At 40.9% G+C, this 13,604-nt stretch overlaps 2 protein-coding genes across 5 annotated transcripts; one reads left to right on the top strand and one right to left on the bottom strand.

Moving 5' to 3' along the window:
• Nucleotides 1-5,053: 5,053 nt before the first annotated feature.
• Nucleotides 5,054-11,168, bottom strand: LOC6620347. 2 transcript variants are annotated; one of them, XR_004362697.1, is made up of 3 exons: nucleotides 11,087-11,168; nucleotides 9,883-10,051; nucleotides 5,054-5,730 (listed from the first exon to the last, which is right to left on the bottom strand). XR_004362697.1 is itself a non-coding variant. In XM_032726676.1 (2 exons), the coding sequence occupies exon 2, from the start codon at nucleotides 9,431-9,433 to the stop codon at nucleotides 8,780-8,782; it is 654 nt and encodes a 217-aa protein (XP_032582567.1). In that variant the 5' UTR covers nucleotides 9,434-10,051; nucleotides 11,087-11,168; the 3' UTR covers nucleotides 7,965-8,779. The 2 variants fall into 2 exon arrangements, 1 of the variants encoding a protein (XP_032582567.1); XM_032726676.1 differs by lacking the exon at nucleotides 5,054-5,730 and having other exon boundaries at nucleotides 7,965-10,051.
• A 288-nt stretch (nucleotides 11,169-11,456) lies between these two features.
• LOC6620346 (clusterin-associated protein 1) lies at nucleotides 11,457-13,411 on the top strand. Of its 3 annotated transcripts, XM_002044518.2 has the most exons (4): nucleotides 11,457-11,567; nucleotides 11,631-12,797; nucleotides 12,855-13,148; nucleotides 13,207-13,411. In XM_002044518.2, exons 1-4 carry the CDS (start codon nucleotides 11,546-11,548, stop codon nucleotides 13,314-13,316), a joined length of 1,593 nt encoding a protein of 530 aa, XP_002044554.1. In that variant the 5' UTR covers nucleotides 11,457-11,545; the 3' UTR covers nucleotides 13,317-13,411. The 3 variants fall into 3 exon arrangements, with proteins under 3 accessions (XP_002044554.1, XP_032582565.1, XP_032582566.1); XM_032726674.1 differs by having other exon boundaries at nucleotides 11,631-13,148; XM_032726675.1 differs by lacking the exon at nucleotides 11,457-11,567 and having other exon boundaries at nucleotides 11,801-11,880; nucleotides 11,946-13,148.
• Nucleotides 13,412-13,604: the final 193 nt, after the last annotated feature.

Genomic DNA, 13,604 nt, shown 5'->3' on the forward strand with positions numbered 1-13,604 from the left:
CTGAACTTATATTTTGTGTAGTTCCTTTTACACAAACTGAACTTATATTTTGTGTAGTTCCTTTTACACAAACGACCCCAGCCATAACAAGTCTCTTCTGCTATGGTGCGGTCTTCAGTTTCTCTATTGGGCAACAGACACAACTCCTATCGTGCTGCCCCTGTCTTTACATAACTCATCTTTATCGTATTCTGCTTTAGCTTTCATGTTCTTTTAGCCTCCTTTCTCAAATTTTCTTTGTCTACCTCATCATCGTTATTTTCGTTTAGCGGCAACAAGCCAAAAGGTCGAGCTTCTTAACCAATCAATAATTAATCGTGCCATTCATTGCTAGCTGCACTTCAGCCAACGCATCCTGCCATGATCTGACTAGACTCGGCTTCTATTTTAGGAATAGGATGCAGCTCAGTCTGCACTTTTCCCGCTAGTGGCTTAGAAACTTTACATTTAATCAAATCTTCTACGAATCCACGCACACATTTAGACATATTTTCGAACCGATAATAACAATAGACTTTGACCAGCGTCTTTTCCCATCCAAGATGCATAATAACGTAACTCATTATTCTTTAACTTTACAATTATATCTTGTATCTCTGTATCTCGCTGTTGTTCTGAAACCAACCAGTTATCAGATACCGCGGTCAAATTGATTCGTAACTCTGAAATCTTATTCAATACCTTTCTGTTGTTCAAGCACTAGATTTCGAGAGAGAAAATCCACATGCGCCATTCGCTCGCCTTTTCTATACTCTATTTCAAAATCAAATGCCTGTAAAAACGCCCACCATCTATGCACCCTCGGTGTTAAACCTAGTTTTGTGCGGCTGGCCTTTAAATAATTACAGTCAGTATATACTACAAATTTACGTCCTGTAATACTCCACAACATGAGGTTTATTGTCAATTTTATGTAACAGGATTGCTCCATATTGATTAGCACAGCAAGTCTCCTGCGTGTTGTCCCTTCGATCCCTTCGACCAGACTAATTCACGTCGCCCTCTCGTTGCTTTCCTTATATTTCTCAACTTCACTTCATTATTTCAATCTTTAACTCAACGTAATATTTCATCAATATCCGAAACATTTTTATCAAATAACATATCGGCATCCCTTGCCTTGCTCAAACTTTTCTTTGAAATTTACATTTTATGACTTCATTTCTTTTGATCAAACAGTAATCGTATCTCTTGCCACACTTCTTTCTTTTTTTCATTCTTTACCTTACCATTCTCTCTGTTTTGTCTCTAATTTGTCACACTGTCAGGCTCTTGCTGCACTCCTTGCAACGATCTCACGCATCCTCATGCGTCATGGTCCCTCCGGACCCTCATAGCTGTAGCCTTGTGAATAATTAACTCAGAGTCTATGGTCTCTACGAGTGCCTCAGTCGGCGATCTCTCGCATTGGTCTGCGTCTACCTACTATACGTTCTCTTGCTTGTCAAAGATCTCAACACATATCGGTCACCATCAAGCTTTTCTGCCATTACATATGGCCCCCAAACCTTGGGTTTAGCTTTGTTTGATGCCGCTCTTCACTCTTGAGCAAGACATGGTCGCCTACATTGAATCTTATTTCTTATATTGAATCTTTTTTTTTTATTTATAAAATTAAAATTACAAATCTTTACGTAGCTAGAATTTGCCACTCATAAGCACAGCACCACTAATTCATCCTTCCATGAACAGATCCGCTAATCCCTCTTTCAATATGGAATCAAAAAAAGTATGGAACGGACTCACCGGTTGAACTTCTTACTATTCCTGATGGTGGAGCTACAGTACAGATGTCAACACGTTTCTCGGTTACTTGGTCGCTTCCTCGTGATCGTCCTTTTGGACAGGCGGATGCGAAGTGCCCAAGCTCGTCGCATTTGAAACATTTGACTGTTAATCGGTCTTTTGATCCTTGCGTTGAACTTCCGTTGTGACTTCTTCCTTGATTTTGTGACCTCTGCCGAGCACGACATTCAGCATATTTATGTCCAGTCTTTCCACAATAATTGCATTCCACTTAAGAGAGATACTTAGACTTTTTACGCTCCGGGTCTGTTGTAGATGCGTCGTCATCAAGGTTCTGTTTTTTAAAAGTGTGCGCTTGTAGTTGTTGTTGCATGTCATTTCGAGTTTTAATATTGTTTGTAAAAACCCAGCGCGACAATTTCTCATCAATTTGTGCCATGTGAGCCAGAGTAAGTGAAACCGCAATTTCCTCCAGATCAATAGATTTAAATTTGGACATAAGTAAGGTGTCGATTCGGCTTCCATATTCGGTGTAACTTTCTCCAGACTTTGGTCGCCCGTTCAAAATTTTCATCAGTGTGGCTGCAGACGTTTCGATGCCAACAAAGCGTTGAACGAAGAGTTCTTTAAATTGTGGCCATGTGATGCCAGCAAAGCATATTTGGGACAGCCATTGTGATGCACTTCCCTCTAGCGCCTTACTTAAAGTTATCATCAGGCTGCTACCTTCGAGCATTTTATCAGCAAAAATGAGATCCACTGTTGTACACCAAGATGAGGCATCTGCACCAGCTCCCTCAAGATGAAACTTTGGGAGAGTTATATGTTTTCCCTTTTCATCAGTTGCCGATGCCTTTGGTGTCTGCATATTTCTGATGATCTTTATTAGGTTGTTGTTTTGCACTTGTAAAGCTGCCAGGTATGCATCGGTGATATTTGTAGGCAAAGCAGATCCCACTTCTGATGTCGCAGCGTTGGCATTTATTTGGGCCTGATCTTCCATATTGGCAAATAAACCTTTCGAGTGAAGCGAATTCCAACCGGCGTGCGCGATCGTCTGTATGCAACTGATCGTATTTTCTACGCATCGATCTATCCTTTACACACCCTAGCTGGACTACACATGGCGACAGCGCGACAACGCCGTCGCCTCACTCGTAACGGTACTTTGGCGCCAGTCATATTCTACGTTGTAGTCAAATTCTAAGAATGTCCTCACGATATACCAAACTCATTGCGCAGCTGCGTCTTGCAAGCACAGTGGTCAAACCATGCTAATAATATGACAGACACGTACAGTGGTCAAAATACATTCGTAATGCGACACATACAATTCCAGCGCAGTTAATCTAAAATATTCAAAGACCAGGTACTTGATGGAAAAAATTAAAGTAAAGTAACTGGTATATTTGGTTTTAAATAACAAAGAATTCAGGGAGTATAGAAATTTTAAATCTATTTTTTAATAGTGTTCATTGTAGATATGTGATCTTGCGGATGTACTGATTATCAAATGAGCAACACTCAATAAAAATTAAAATTTAATTTAATATATTTAATATTAATATTAATATTATACATTAATAAAACAATTTACGATTAGTAAGGAAGGTATTTCTAATATTTTTTTTTAAACTCTAGGGAACGAGGAAACTTATGTACAGTTGCGGTAACAATAATAGCACCATAAGCACATTTCGTGGTTGCCCCAGCGTTTCTCTATTTTCTGATATTTTTTCATAATTTTTTTCACTAATCTTAAATACTAAAATGATTTTCAATCGAAATAATAAAATTTGTAACAGATCTAATGGATATTTTAAAAATAATTGGTAAAACAATAAAAAAACCTCCAAATTTAGGCGGTAACAAAAATAGCACTGTTTCTCGTATTTTGCTAAAACTAAATAACAAAATAAAATAAGAGTTCAACAAATGGATTATATCTTAAGAACTATGTTTGAAAAATCTTAATATTTGGTTGCGTGACCATTGTAGGCAATGACAGCTGCGCATCCTCTTGGCATGGAGTCCACCAAGTCCTGGTACCGTTTTTGAGGAATTTTGCTCCATGAATCCTTGATCCTCGATCCCCCATGAATCCAAAGTTCCTCGATATTGTTGGGTTTGGCTTCAGAAACCTTTTTTTCACGTCCGCACAAAGTTTTTCGATTGGATTCAAGTCGGGTGACTGAGCAGGCCATTTCATTACTCGGATCGATTTCTGCTCAAACCACTTTCGAGCCTTCTTCCTCGTGTGTAACCTATGTCAAAATTGGAATCCTGCAGTTAAAATTAAAATGGCAGATCTTTCCGAATTTCAACGCGAAATGTTAAGCCAGAAATGTTAAGATTTAAGCAATCGAACCACAATTGCCTAGCAATGACATGTCCTAACTACTAATATTCGCTCTCCTACAACGAAAACCACAAAGGAGGATCAAGTGTGCCTGCTAATGACAGGACATTCGTGCTAATGCCATTAAATTTAAATTAAATTAGGCACAAACATTTTTATATTGTCGTGCCAAACGACTAGTTATCTACCAGAAATTCTGCCAATATTTAATTAGAATTTTAAAGTAGGTTTGCGTGGAGTTTTTGTGGGAGGATGGCTGAAGATATTTAGAGGACATCAATTTAATATTTATTCGGAATGTAATAAACTGATTGTAAAAATTTGGGAGAGAAACTTTATTGTGTGATTAATAGATTCTGTTTTTTCTTGATTGCACTAAAATGCCCGGATAATTTCTAAAAGATCTGAGCCGTTTTGGTTCGGAGTGGTTCATCTCCGTAGTGGTTCATCTCCGGAGTGGTTCACAGCCCTGACATTAATTTAGTTTAATTAAGCGTTTAGTCAGTGCACCATGTTAAATCAGTTGTGCTTCCTTGAAGGCTTGCGTCTCGGGTTTCATTCATTCGCCTTCTGTTTATAGTTGCACATGGTAGTGTATGTGCATAAGTTTCGCCACTGCCCCGCCCACCGTCCTCATCCGCCAGCTCCCCTAAACCCCTGCATGGACATCCTCGTACCTACCCGAGACCCCACTTAACCCCTTGATGTCGGTGTGCCTGACTCAATGCCTGTTTGTAGTCTGATGCAGATTGGCTCTGCGAAACGTTGACGGAACTTTAATGCTTGCAATGGCCAACTTGGCCATTCGAACGCCCGCCTGCAACGCCCATATGCTCTCAGTGATGACCCCTAGGAAATAAATAAAGATTAGCTCAATACCAAATAAAATAATATTGAATTAATACAGAATACACAAGTGAAAATTTAGCTTAATATAAAATTAGATGAGGTAAGATTAAGTAAAAATGTATTTCCCTAACTTTTTCTTCAGATGAATACAATTTATTTGGTTGGCAAATGTCAAATTTTAAAACTTCTTACTTCGATATCACTTTTTTAGAAACCTTTTTCTTTTTGCTTGCAAATAGTGTACAGCTCTTATATGTGAATACACATATACAAGTATACATGAATGAATGAAATCAAACATGTAACTGCCAACTTCAAACCAAATTCCGTTCCCGAAAATTGTAAGCTTGAGTGCACAAAATAACTGTGAATTTGTTGAAATAATATTATGGCAAAATCAACGTGCCAATTACAGTATATGTATACAATGGGCGAACTAATTTAACGAGCATTATACAAGTAATTTTTGACAAAGATATACAAAGAGAAAGACTCAGGATGCGCTGCGCTTCTTTCTGCTGTTCTTCTTGGCACTCAGCTGCTGACGGTAAGTTGGAATGTCAACTATTTAACTTTTAATTTTAAATAAAGTAGCCATTTCTTTCAGGGTCGGCAAAAAGCGGAGTTAAGTTCAGTTCGTGGCTTACCAGCTGCCGATCAGTTTCACTACCCCTCTGGTGAAGCATTCTACCGCGTCCACCGCCTCCTGGCACTACTGCAGCCGTATCAGCAGGTTCTGGAACTCCTTGAAAAAGAATATGTTTGTGAACCTCGTTCTGAAATAAAAATATTCGGCAATTGGCCAATAACTTTATTAGTGGGTAGCCTTTGTTGAAGAAATAGAGAAAGGAAAAGTCGTTCCGCAATGTTCCTATGTCTATAGCTGCTGGCGACATTGGAGTCCTGGAAGGGTAGACAGATGGCTAATAAATGTCCAACTCGGCTGTACTTTGGCGTGAGAAGCGCAGTCGGACAGAGCGTCTCCCGGGGCAATGCAAATATATGCACATGTTGACATAAGTACATGCAAGCCGACGCCGGCCACCAAATGACGGGGCCAATGGAGTTAATAGAACCAGCTAAGATGACTTCGTTCGCCTCTCATCCCCCATCACCCGAGCCCCGCTCACGCTGATATGACCACCTCAGCCCCCCTGAATAACCACGAAGCAGTACCAATTTGGAGGTCCCCAAACACCAACAACAATGCCACCTCGTCAGCAGCCTCTGATTTCACTTGAAGTTTATGCAGAAATATGAAAAAATTATTACTTGAAAGTCAATATATTAGTTTATGAGATATAGCATCCCGTTAAAATAAGGATGATTCACTGAGCTCCCTCTCTGTTTTACACAACCTATACAAAGTTGGACTACAGTTGCATATGAGCCCCTACTTACGGTTTCGTGATATATTTTAAAAGAACCTATTTGGATACTCTGCGCGCCGTGTAAACATCCGGAAAATCAGACAAAACTGGCGGTTGGGACGTGCAGGAATCCTTTGAGCGTGACGCGTGAAAATTCGTCAAATGCAGGCCATGTGACATGGGGAGCGACTGCATCCTCGGCATCCTTGGCATCCTTCGCAACCTTCGCCACCTGCTCTCCGCCAGATGCTGCCTTAATATGCACAAAGACTCAAGCATGGCCAAAAGCCCACGCCCAAACCTAAGCCCAACAAGATGTGCCATGGGTGTGAGTGAGTGTACTAGTTCGGTGTGATGGTGTGTGTGGGTACGAGTGGGCTGGGACCTGGGGCGTGGCTAAGTTGGCTTTCAGCTGAGGAGAAGGCCAAGGACCAAGGAGCCAGCACACAGGACCAAGGACCCATGTGAGTGGCTGTCATCGCTGCGACTCGGGGCATTCATATGGTAACAGCGATCCACACCACTTCACACTGGTTTTTTATGTGTTTTTTTGGCAGAAAGTCAAAAAAATTTTTTAACGGAATAAAAAAATTTATAGTTTCCTTATATTTAGGATAGTCTAATTAGATAAAAAAAAATCGATTTTTACTTTTTTATGCAACACTGGCTTATTGTCCACCTCTCAAAGACAGGTGATTGTCGATAGCATGCGTAAGACAGAATTGGCGGCAAATCACTTTGCAACATTTGTGGTTAATATTTCCTCAGAGAATTAAAAAGTTTAAGGTGGTGTCATGGAAAACAGTAGGCCAGGTATGTAGATTTGTAGTTCAGTAAAATTTTTGTGTATGTTATATGTTTTTGTGTAGTTGTATCGTGTTTTGTTTATGTACCTTTTTTACAGTCAACTTAACAAATGTAGCTGTGTTTCGTGGAATATAACTTTTGTATGGCAAACCACTTCAAAAGAATTTTAACGGCAAGTTATTAACTAACATGTGTATAATATTATACAACTAGTTTCATATGCACCTTTTTGTTCCTTTTTGAAAAAATTACGTTTTTGTAGATGAATACTTGTTTGGGTATGCAGAGCTGCTAGACATTTGAAGCAACAATAGTCGCTCTGAGGATGCAGTTAGACAGCATATATTTAAAAAAAATTGGTCAGAATAATTTAAATGAATGTTGTATTTCATTGATAAATAAAAAAGTTAAGTCCTTTGATTACATGAGGAAATATTTGCCAGGTTGCAATAGATCGTTGGAGGTTGAAGAAAAAACACTTCAAATGGCTGGCATCTAGTATTAGTATAATCGCTGATTGGAAAACTGCAAGCAAAGTTGGTCGTCCAAAACTAGTTTATGAAAAGGCTAGTGCCATTAAAATAAGTAGACAATGAAAAAAAAATAATTTGGATCAACAGATCGCCACAATCTATACGGTTTTGTCGTCCTTTAAAAATTGAATTTATTAAGGAAACTCGAGAGCTTATATTAGCAGAAAAAGAAAACTTGGATACCCAGATTCGTAATCTGCACATATATTTGCATAAAATAAACAACATTAAAATATTTGTAAAATATGTCGGTCAAATGACACTAATAGATGGTAAAGTTTAAACATATTAACAGGATGTAACTCTTGCCAATGTTGCCCGATTTGCGGAGCAAAGTCAACGCATTTAATGAATGTGAATGATTTTAATTCAGATATTTTTGATGCTAAATATGATGCTAATATAATATAATTAAATATAGATACAAAATTTTTTTTTTTTTGTAAGCTAAATATTTTTATGGCATATCGGCCAGATCGTTTATATGGCAGATATATGAAAGCTGACCAAATCACTTGAAACTTTGTGAATCATCTTGGGGGAAGAAAAGAGTAACACAAACCAAATTTGGTGAAGATAGGTCATCATTTCGAATTTCTGCCAAAAAAAAACGCATAAAAAACCACAGTGCACTTGTTTTGCAATTAAAAAACAGACCGAATCGCATGGCTGCCCGGAATGAAGCCCAAAATGGGACGGCTGCTTTAAATATGGTCTGGCATATCGGGCTATTCTACCAAAAATCAATTACAGCAAAAGGTCGTCAAAAATGCGTTGTTTAAAAAATCAATCATCATCAATGATGATGCTGACGCTTGCGTCCTTAAAATTATAAATCTATTTTACGGTAATTAAAAAAATCCATATCCTTCGCTGATTTATTTGCTTTAAGATACGGCCAAAGTACCATTTTCCACTGTAATGATTGCAAATCAATATTTCGCCATAACTTATTTAGTGAGCATAATTAAATAATGAATCGCTTAAGGATTTGAACGAATCCATTTTTTGTGTGTACAAATAAATGCAATGTGTCGAGTTCGACTTAATAGATTAGCCATTGAATATAAAATATTCGAGTTTCGTAGTATGAAAAGGTGCCAAGGGTGATCCGTCTATGTACGGCGCGTTCCCTTTAAAGTCATCCGCTGGTCCTCTTCATCTGACGGCCCCTTATCCTTCTTCCTGTCCAAATTGCGATTCTTGGCATTCGGCAGTTCCCCTTGGTCGTAGGCCTCTATGCGCTTCTCCAGCATGTCGACCTCTAGCCACAACTGGGTGGCCGAGTTCCAGCGTGGCGGTGGATCGCCATTGATCTGGGCCAGCAGAATTCTCAGACGGTTACGATCCCACTGGTTGGCCTCTTCGCGGCGGTTGCTCACCACAGACCTCAGGTAGCTTATATGCCGTTCTCCGGAGCTTGCGGTGATGACCCGATCGGTTGCGTCAGCGATTCGGTCGGCCACCGCCTGGGAAGACTTCTCATTAGGACCGGGGAGAAAATATGAGAATGTAGCCGGACGCCGTTTTATTGTTTCAGTTGCCTGTGGATTGACTGCCGGCATCAGGTGGATGGCCAAGTACTGGGACGGCGGTGGCTGCGAAGACAGAAACTTGACCTTGTTCTGGACCTTCTTGCGCTTTGCCGGACCCTTAGCCAGGACATCGGTTTGGGTGCCAACCGAGCGGCAGTTGGTGCGCTTAGTCACTTGCTCCACTGTCGCCAGACTGCGTGATGCAATCCTCGAGATCCATTTCCTTGGGGCCATAGCTGTGGCGTGGCTATTGCAATATGCAAACGTCTCTGAGAAAATTAGGCTAAAAGTAAAGTCACAACCTGACAGGGTTTCCTTTTGGTTTTTTTTAGCTGTCAGTGGGAAAGAAAGGTGAAAACCCTACTAAGACCAATCGGGTAGAAACTTTTTCAATAGTCTTTCTTTTTAACGAATACATCACTCGTTAATTAGACCAATTTTTCTTAATGCTTAACCTTTCAATGCAACGAAACGGAAGATTGAAAAAATATATGTAATTCAATCTATAGGTAAGGAAGCCCTCTTAACTGTCCACCGATAAATTGTAGGGCTCCAATCAGCAGATAATCATATGCTCCAACCAAATCCAATTGTCTGAATATACATATACAGCCTTTTTTAAAATTCGTTTTATCCTTAAGTAAATTTAAACTTGGTAAATGTAAACATCTTCCCTTACTTACATTCTCTTTTTCTCACCGCAAAGCTCCTGACAAATCTAGAGTTTTTAAAACCTGTCTTTTGTATTCCGGTAGTTGCTGAGGACATCTCCAGATTTATTTTTTTGAACCTCTTATTTGACGAATTTTATTTTGGTTAATCGTTGATTAATAAGTCGATTATAAGCATGATCTGGAAATATATGAATGTAACAATAAATGAGAAAACTTGCAAATCTAGCAAATTAAGCTGTATGCAAATTTCACAGATACAGAACAGCTGTTGAGAGCTCTTAGACATCACACTTTTAACATCAATCATTGATTTTTCAGTTTCTTATATATTTCAAATTAATGTTGTTACCCTAAATACATATGTGTAACTAGCGGGTTGTTGTCCAGAAATAATTTAAGCATCAACCGATAGTTTTAATCAATAGCTAAGCGGTATGATATCGATACAAATAGAAGAGAAGATAAGTTTGAAAAAGCACGCAAAAAGAAGAGCACATGAAGTTTGTGAAAGCAATTGTTAATTTGCAATTTCATAATGATACTCTCTTAGCCAACAATAAACACTCCACAACTCGAGAAGCCAGCCATCCATCCATGCATTTTACATATATATGGTTTAGAATTCAACATACATACATACTATACATTACGAACGCGAGAAGATAGACGCGATATAGAAGCGAGCACAGAAACGAGGAAATTAATATAATATGAAAAAGTATAATAAATATAAATATTAGTAAGATCTAATTATTTATCTAAGATCATCAACGGCGAAACATTGGTTTTCAAGCCACTTATTTGGTGACGGCCAAAATTGCCTTTTCTCCGCTTGCGTATAATCAAAGACACTAGAAGACACTAGACACTTATTCTAGTGTCTTTGGTTATACGGTGCTTAAAATGTCTAAAACGATTTTGTTCGTCTCTTATGTTTCCTCTAGACTTCAATCGCAGGACGGAAACTAAAAGTCATCGCTGATTAAAGTCTGGCAGTGTCATTAAGGAGTAGATTGAAATTGAGCGGAAATTAGATAAAATCTGTGGCTTGCTAAATTAATTACAAGATCAATAAGGGCTATGTAGAACAACTTAAAATTATGTGTCCAACAGGTCAATTTCAGTTGAGATAGTGGCGCCCTCTGTCAGGCAAGCTTAATTTGTAAAAATCCCAATTATCGTATTTCAATAATTCGTTCTTAGCAACCCTTACATTTTTGATGGAATGGAAACCGCGCAACCGTTTCCCAGGTGAACTCCGTGCGACCGTCCACAGCAATCGAATGAATGTTAGCCAAAGATAGCAGGGGTACACTGCGAGAAGTTTCATATGACACCTGATAGCAATCTGTGTATGTTTAAGTATTAAAGTAAAAGGACCACAACCTATTTAAATCTAAATTCAAAAAAATTAGCAATTATTAGTCTTTCGAAATATATTGTTGACAATAATCTTAGTTTAATATTAATAATTAATTTTAGAAATAGATCAATGCTTAGAGGTAGTTATCATATTTTCTCGCTGTGCATTTTCCGTAACTTAGCAACCATAAATTTGGGATTCGGTGGCCCAAACAAAAGCTCCAACGACCACAACAAATGACGGTGTGGAAAATGCAATTGCCAGCGCAGCCGGCGCAGCGAAAACAGGTGAACTCGTCGGAAACCAGGAATGTCCTTCAAGGATGTGCGAGGTGCGTACTGACTTCCTCCTCTACCTTCCTCCACCTAACACGGGCAGACTGACACTCTTCCAGATCTGGGGGAACATCTTAAGCTGTTGGGGTTCCCGCGCGTGTTTCCCCTCCAATCCCTGGCCAATCAGCATGGCAGCCTGGCCAGTTTCCACATAGTTGCCGAGCTCCTTCAATGGCTAGCAGGACTAATGGAGCCAGGTGCCACTTTACCCGGCGGCGTTGAATCGGAGGAGCAGCGGGTTCTTCTCGTCCGTTCGGCGACCGAGTTTTTTGTGACCAAGGCAGCCATTCGTATTAATCCCCGAAAACTGTATGAAGCCGCTGCGGTTACGGCGGCAGAGCTAAAGAAGGTAACCCGACTCTTGACATCCCCAGGACAAAACGAAGCGGACAACGACGAAGAGGACCAAAGGGACCAGTACCGGAGCCTAAACCCCGTGGATATTGGCGACAAAATAGAGGAATTGCGTAAGGCTCGGGAACTGGCCACAGACTTAACCCAGCGAGGCACAACCATATGCGAGATGCTTTCGAAGGAACTGCTCCACAAGGAATCGCTGATGTCTCAGGCCCAACGACCCTTGGAGCTGCTCAGCGTGGAGCGGACCCTGAAGAACGCCATCCAAGCTAGCCAAGTTCGCCTCCAATCGAGTAAAGCCCAACTGGAGGCAGCCAAGGTGGAGCTCAATGCTCTGGGCTCCAAGCTGCAGCGCCGTCGGGCGGAGCTCGAGCGAACCCGCCAAAGACTGGAGGCACTGCAGCGCATTCGACCGGCGCACATGGCCGAGTTCGAGGACTGTGAGAAGGAGTTGCAGGAGCTTTTCCAACGCTACTTTCTCAGGCTGCATGTACGCGATGCTCTAAAGTCCCAGCTGGACCTGCGGACTAAACGTGCCACACCTATCGCCTCACCCATTCTGCAAAAGCCGGCAGAGAACTCAATGCCCTTCATCCCGGATGGACTCATCGAGGACGACGATGATGACGACGACGAGGACGATCTGGATGACGAGGATGAGGGCGATGATGGTGGCGAAGCACTTTCCCGCCTCGAAATGGTGGTCAATGGCAGGAGTGTCTTCGGCCTGGACTCGGAGATACCCGACATACGGGACGAGGACAAGCTGATGCAACAGAATAGCGTGGTTTCCGCCCAGGGAAAACGTCCTGGTACCGCCACCTCCAGGATTAGACCCACAACGGGTAGAAGCAGGAAGGCAGTCGGAGGTAAGGAAGTTCTAATTTCACAAACCTATTTACCAGCTCAAATAACGAAAATCCAAGGAAGAGGCGCAGCCGGCTCGGATGAAGGTACTGATGCCAGGGCAGCCCGCGGCTTCAGGAGAGGTGTTGCGACTGGAGGAGACGCCGGTGGCACCCATCGAAACGGCCGCAACGGACCCGGCAGCAGTTTGCTCAACTCACGGGACGAAGACAGCAGCTTCGGGAGCTCCGAAAGCGAACTGGATGTGGGTGAGATCATGGGCATGAGCGGAATGAGTGGCATGAGTGGCATGAGCGCTATCAGCGGGATAAGTGGGATGAGCAATATTGCCTTGGGAGCCGGCGATGACGATTGTAAGTCGTGTAGCTATGCCTTGAACTTATAACTAAACTTCACCTCATTCACCCCTAGTTGATCTGAACTCGATCGATGACATTAGCATTTCAAAGTTAACTGGCGAACTGCCACTTAGACCGAAGACCGCCAATAAAGCGGAGCACCACAGCGATGAGGATTTCTAGGGATAACTATTTATATATATTTACTAATTTTATAAACTCAGCCAGAGGGCACACAGGTTGTAAAAAGTAAATAAAATATTCCCATCCAGCAATTATAAGATTTCTTTCCACGTCAAAATCAAATAGGTCATCATCTCTCAAAATTGACGGCCTTAGGGTTTCGGTTCCACGAATTTTCTAATATGTTGACTAGTATGATAAGCAATCAAAGTGTACTTTTATCAGATGAATTTCTGTATGGAGGTAAATGGGACTGTGCAGTCAAAGCTAAGCCAGGATCCCTAACTA

This window comes from Drosophila sechellia, chromosome X (assembly GCF_004382195.2).
Source record: "Drosophila sechellia strain sech25 chromosome X, ASM438219v1, whole genome shotgun sequence".
Classification (NCBI taxonomy): Eukaryota; Metazoa; Arthropoda; class Insecta; order Diptera; family Drosophilidae; genus Drosophila; species Drosophila sechellia.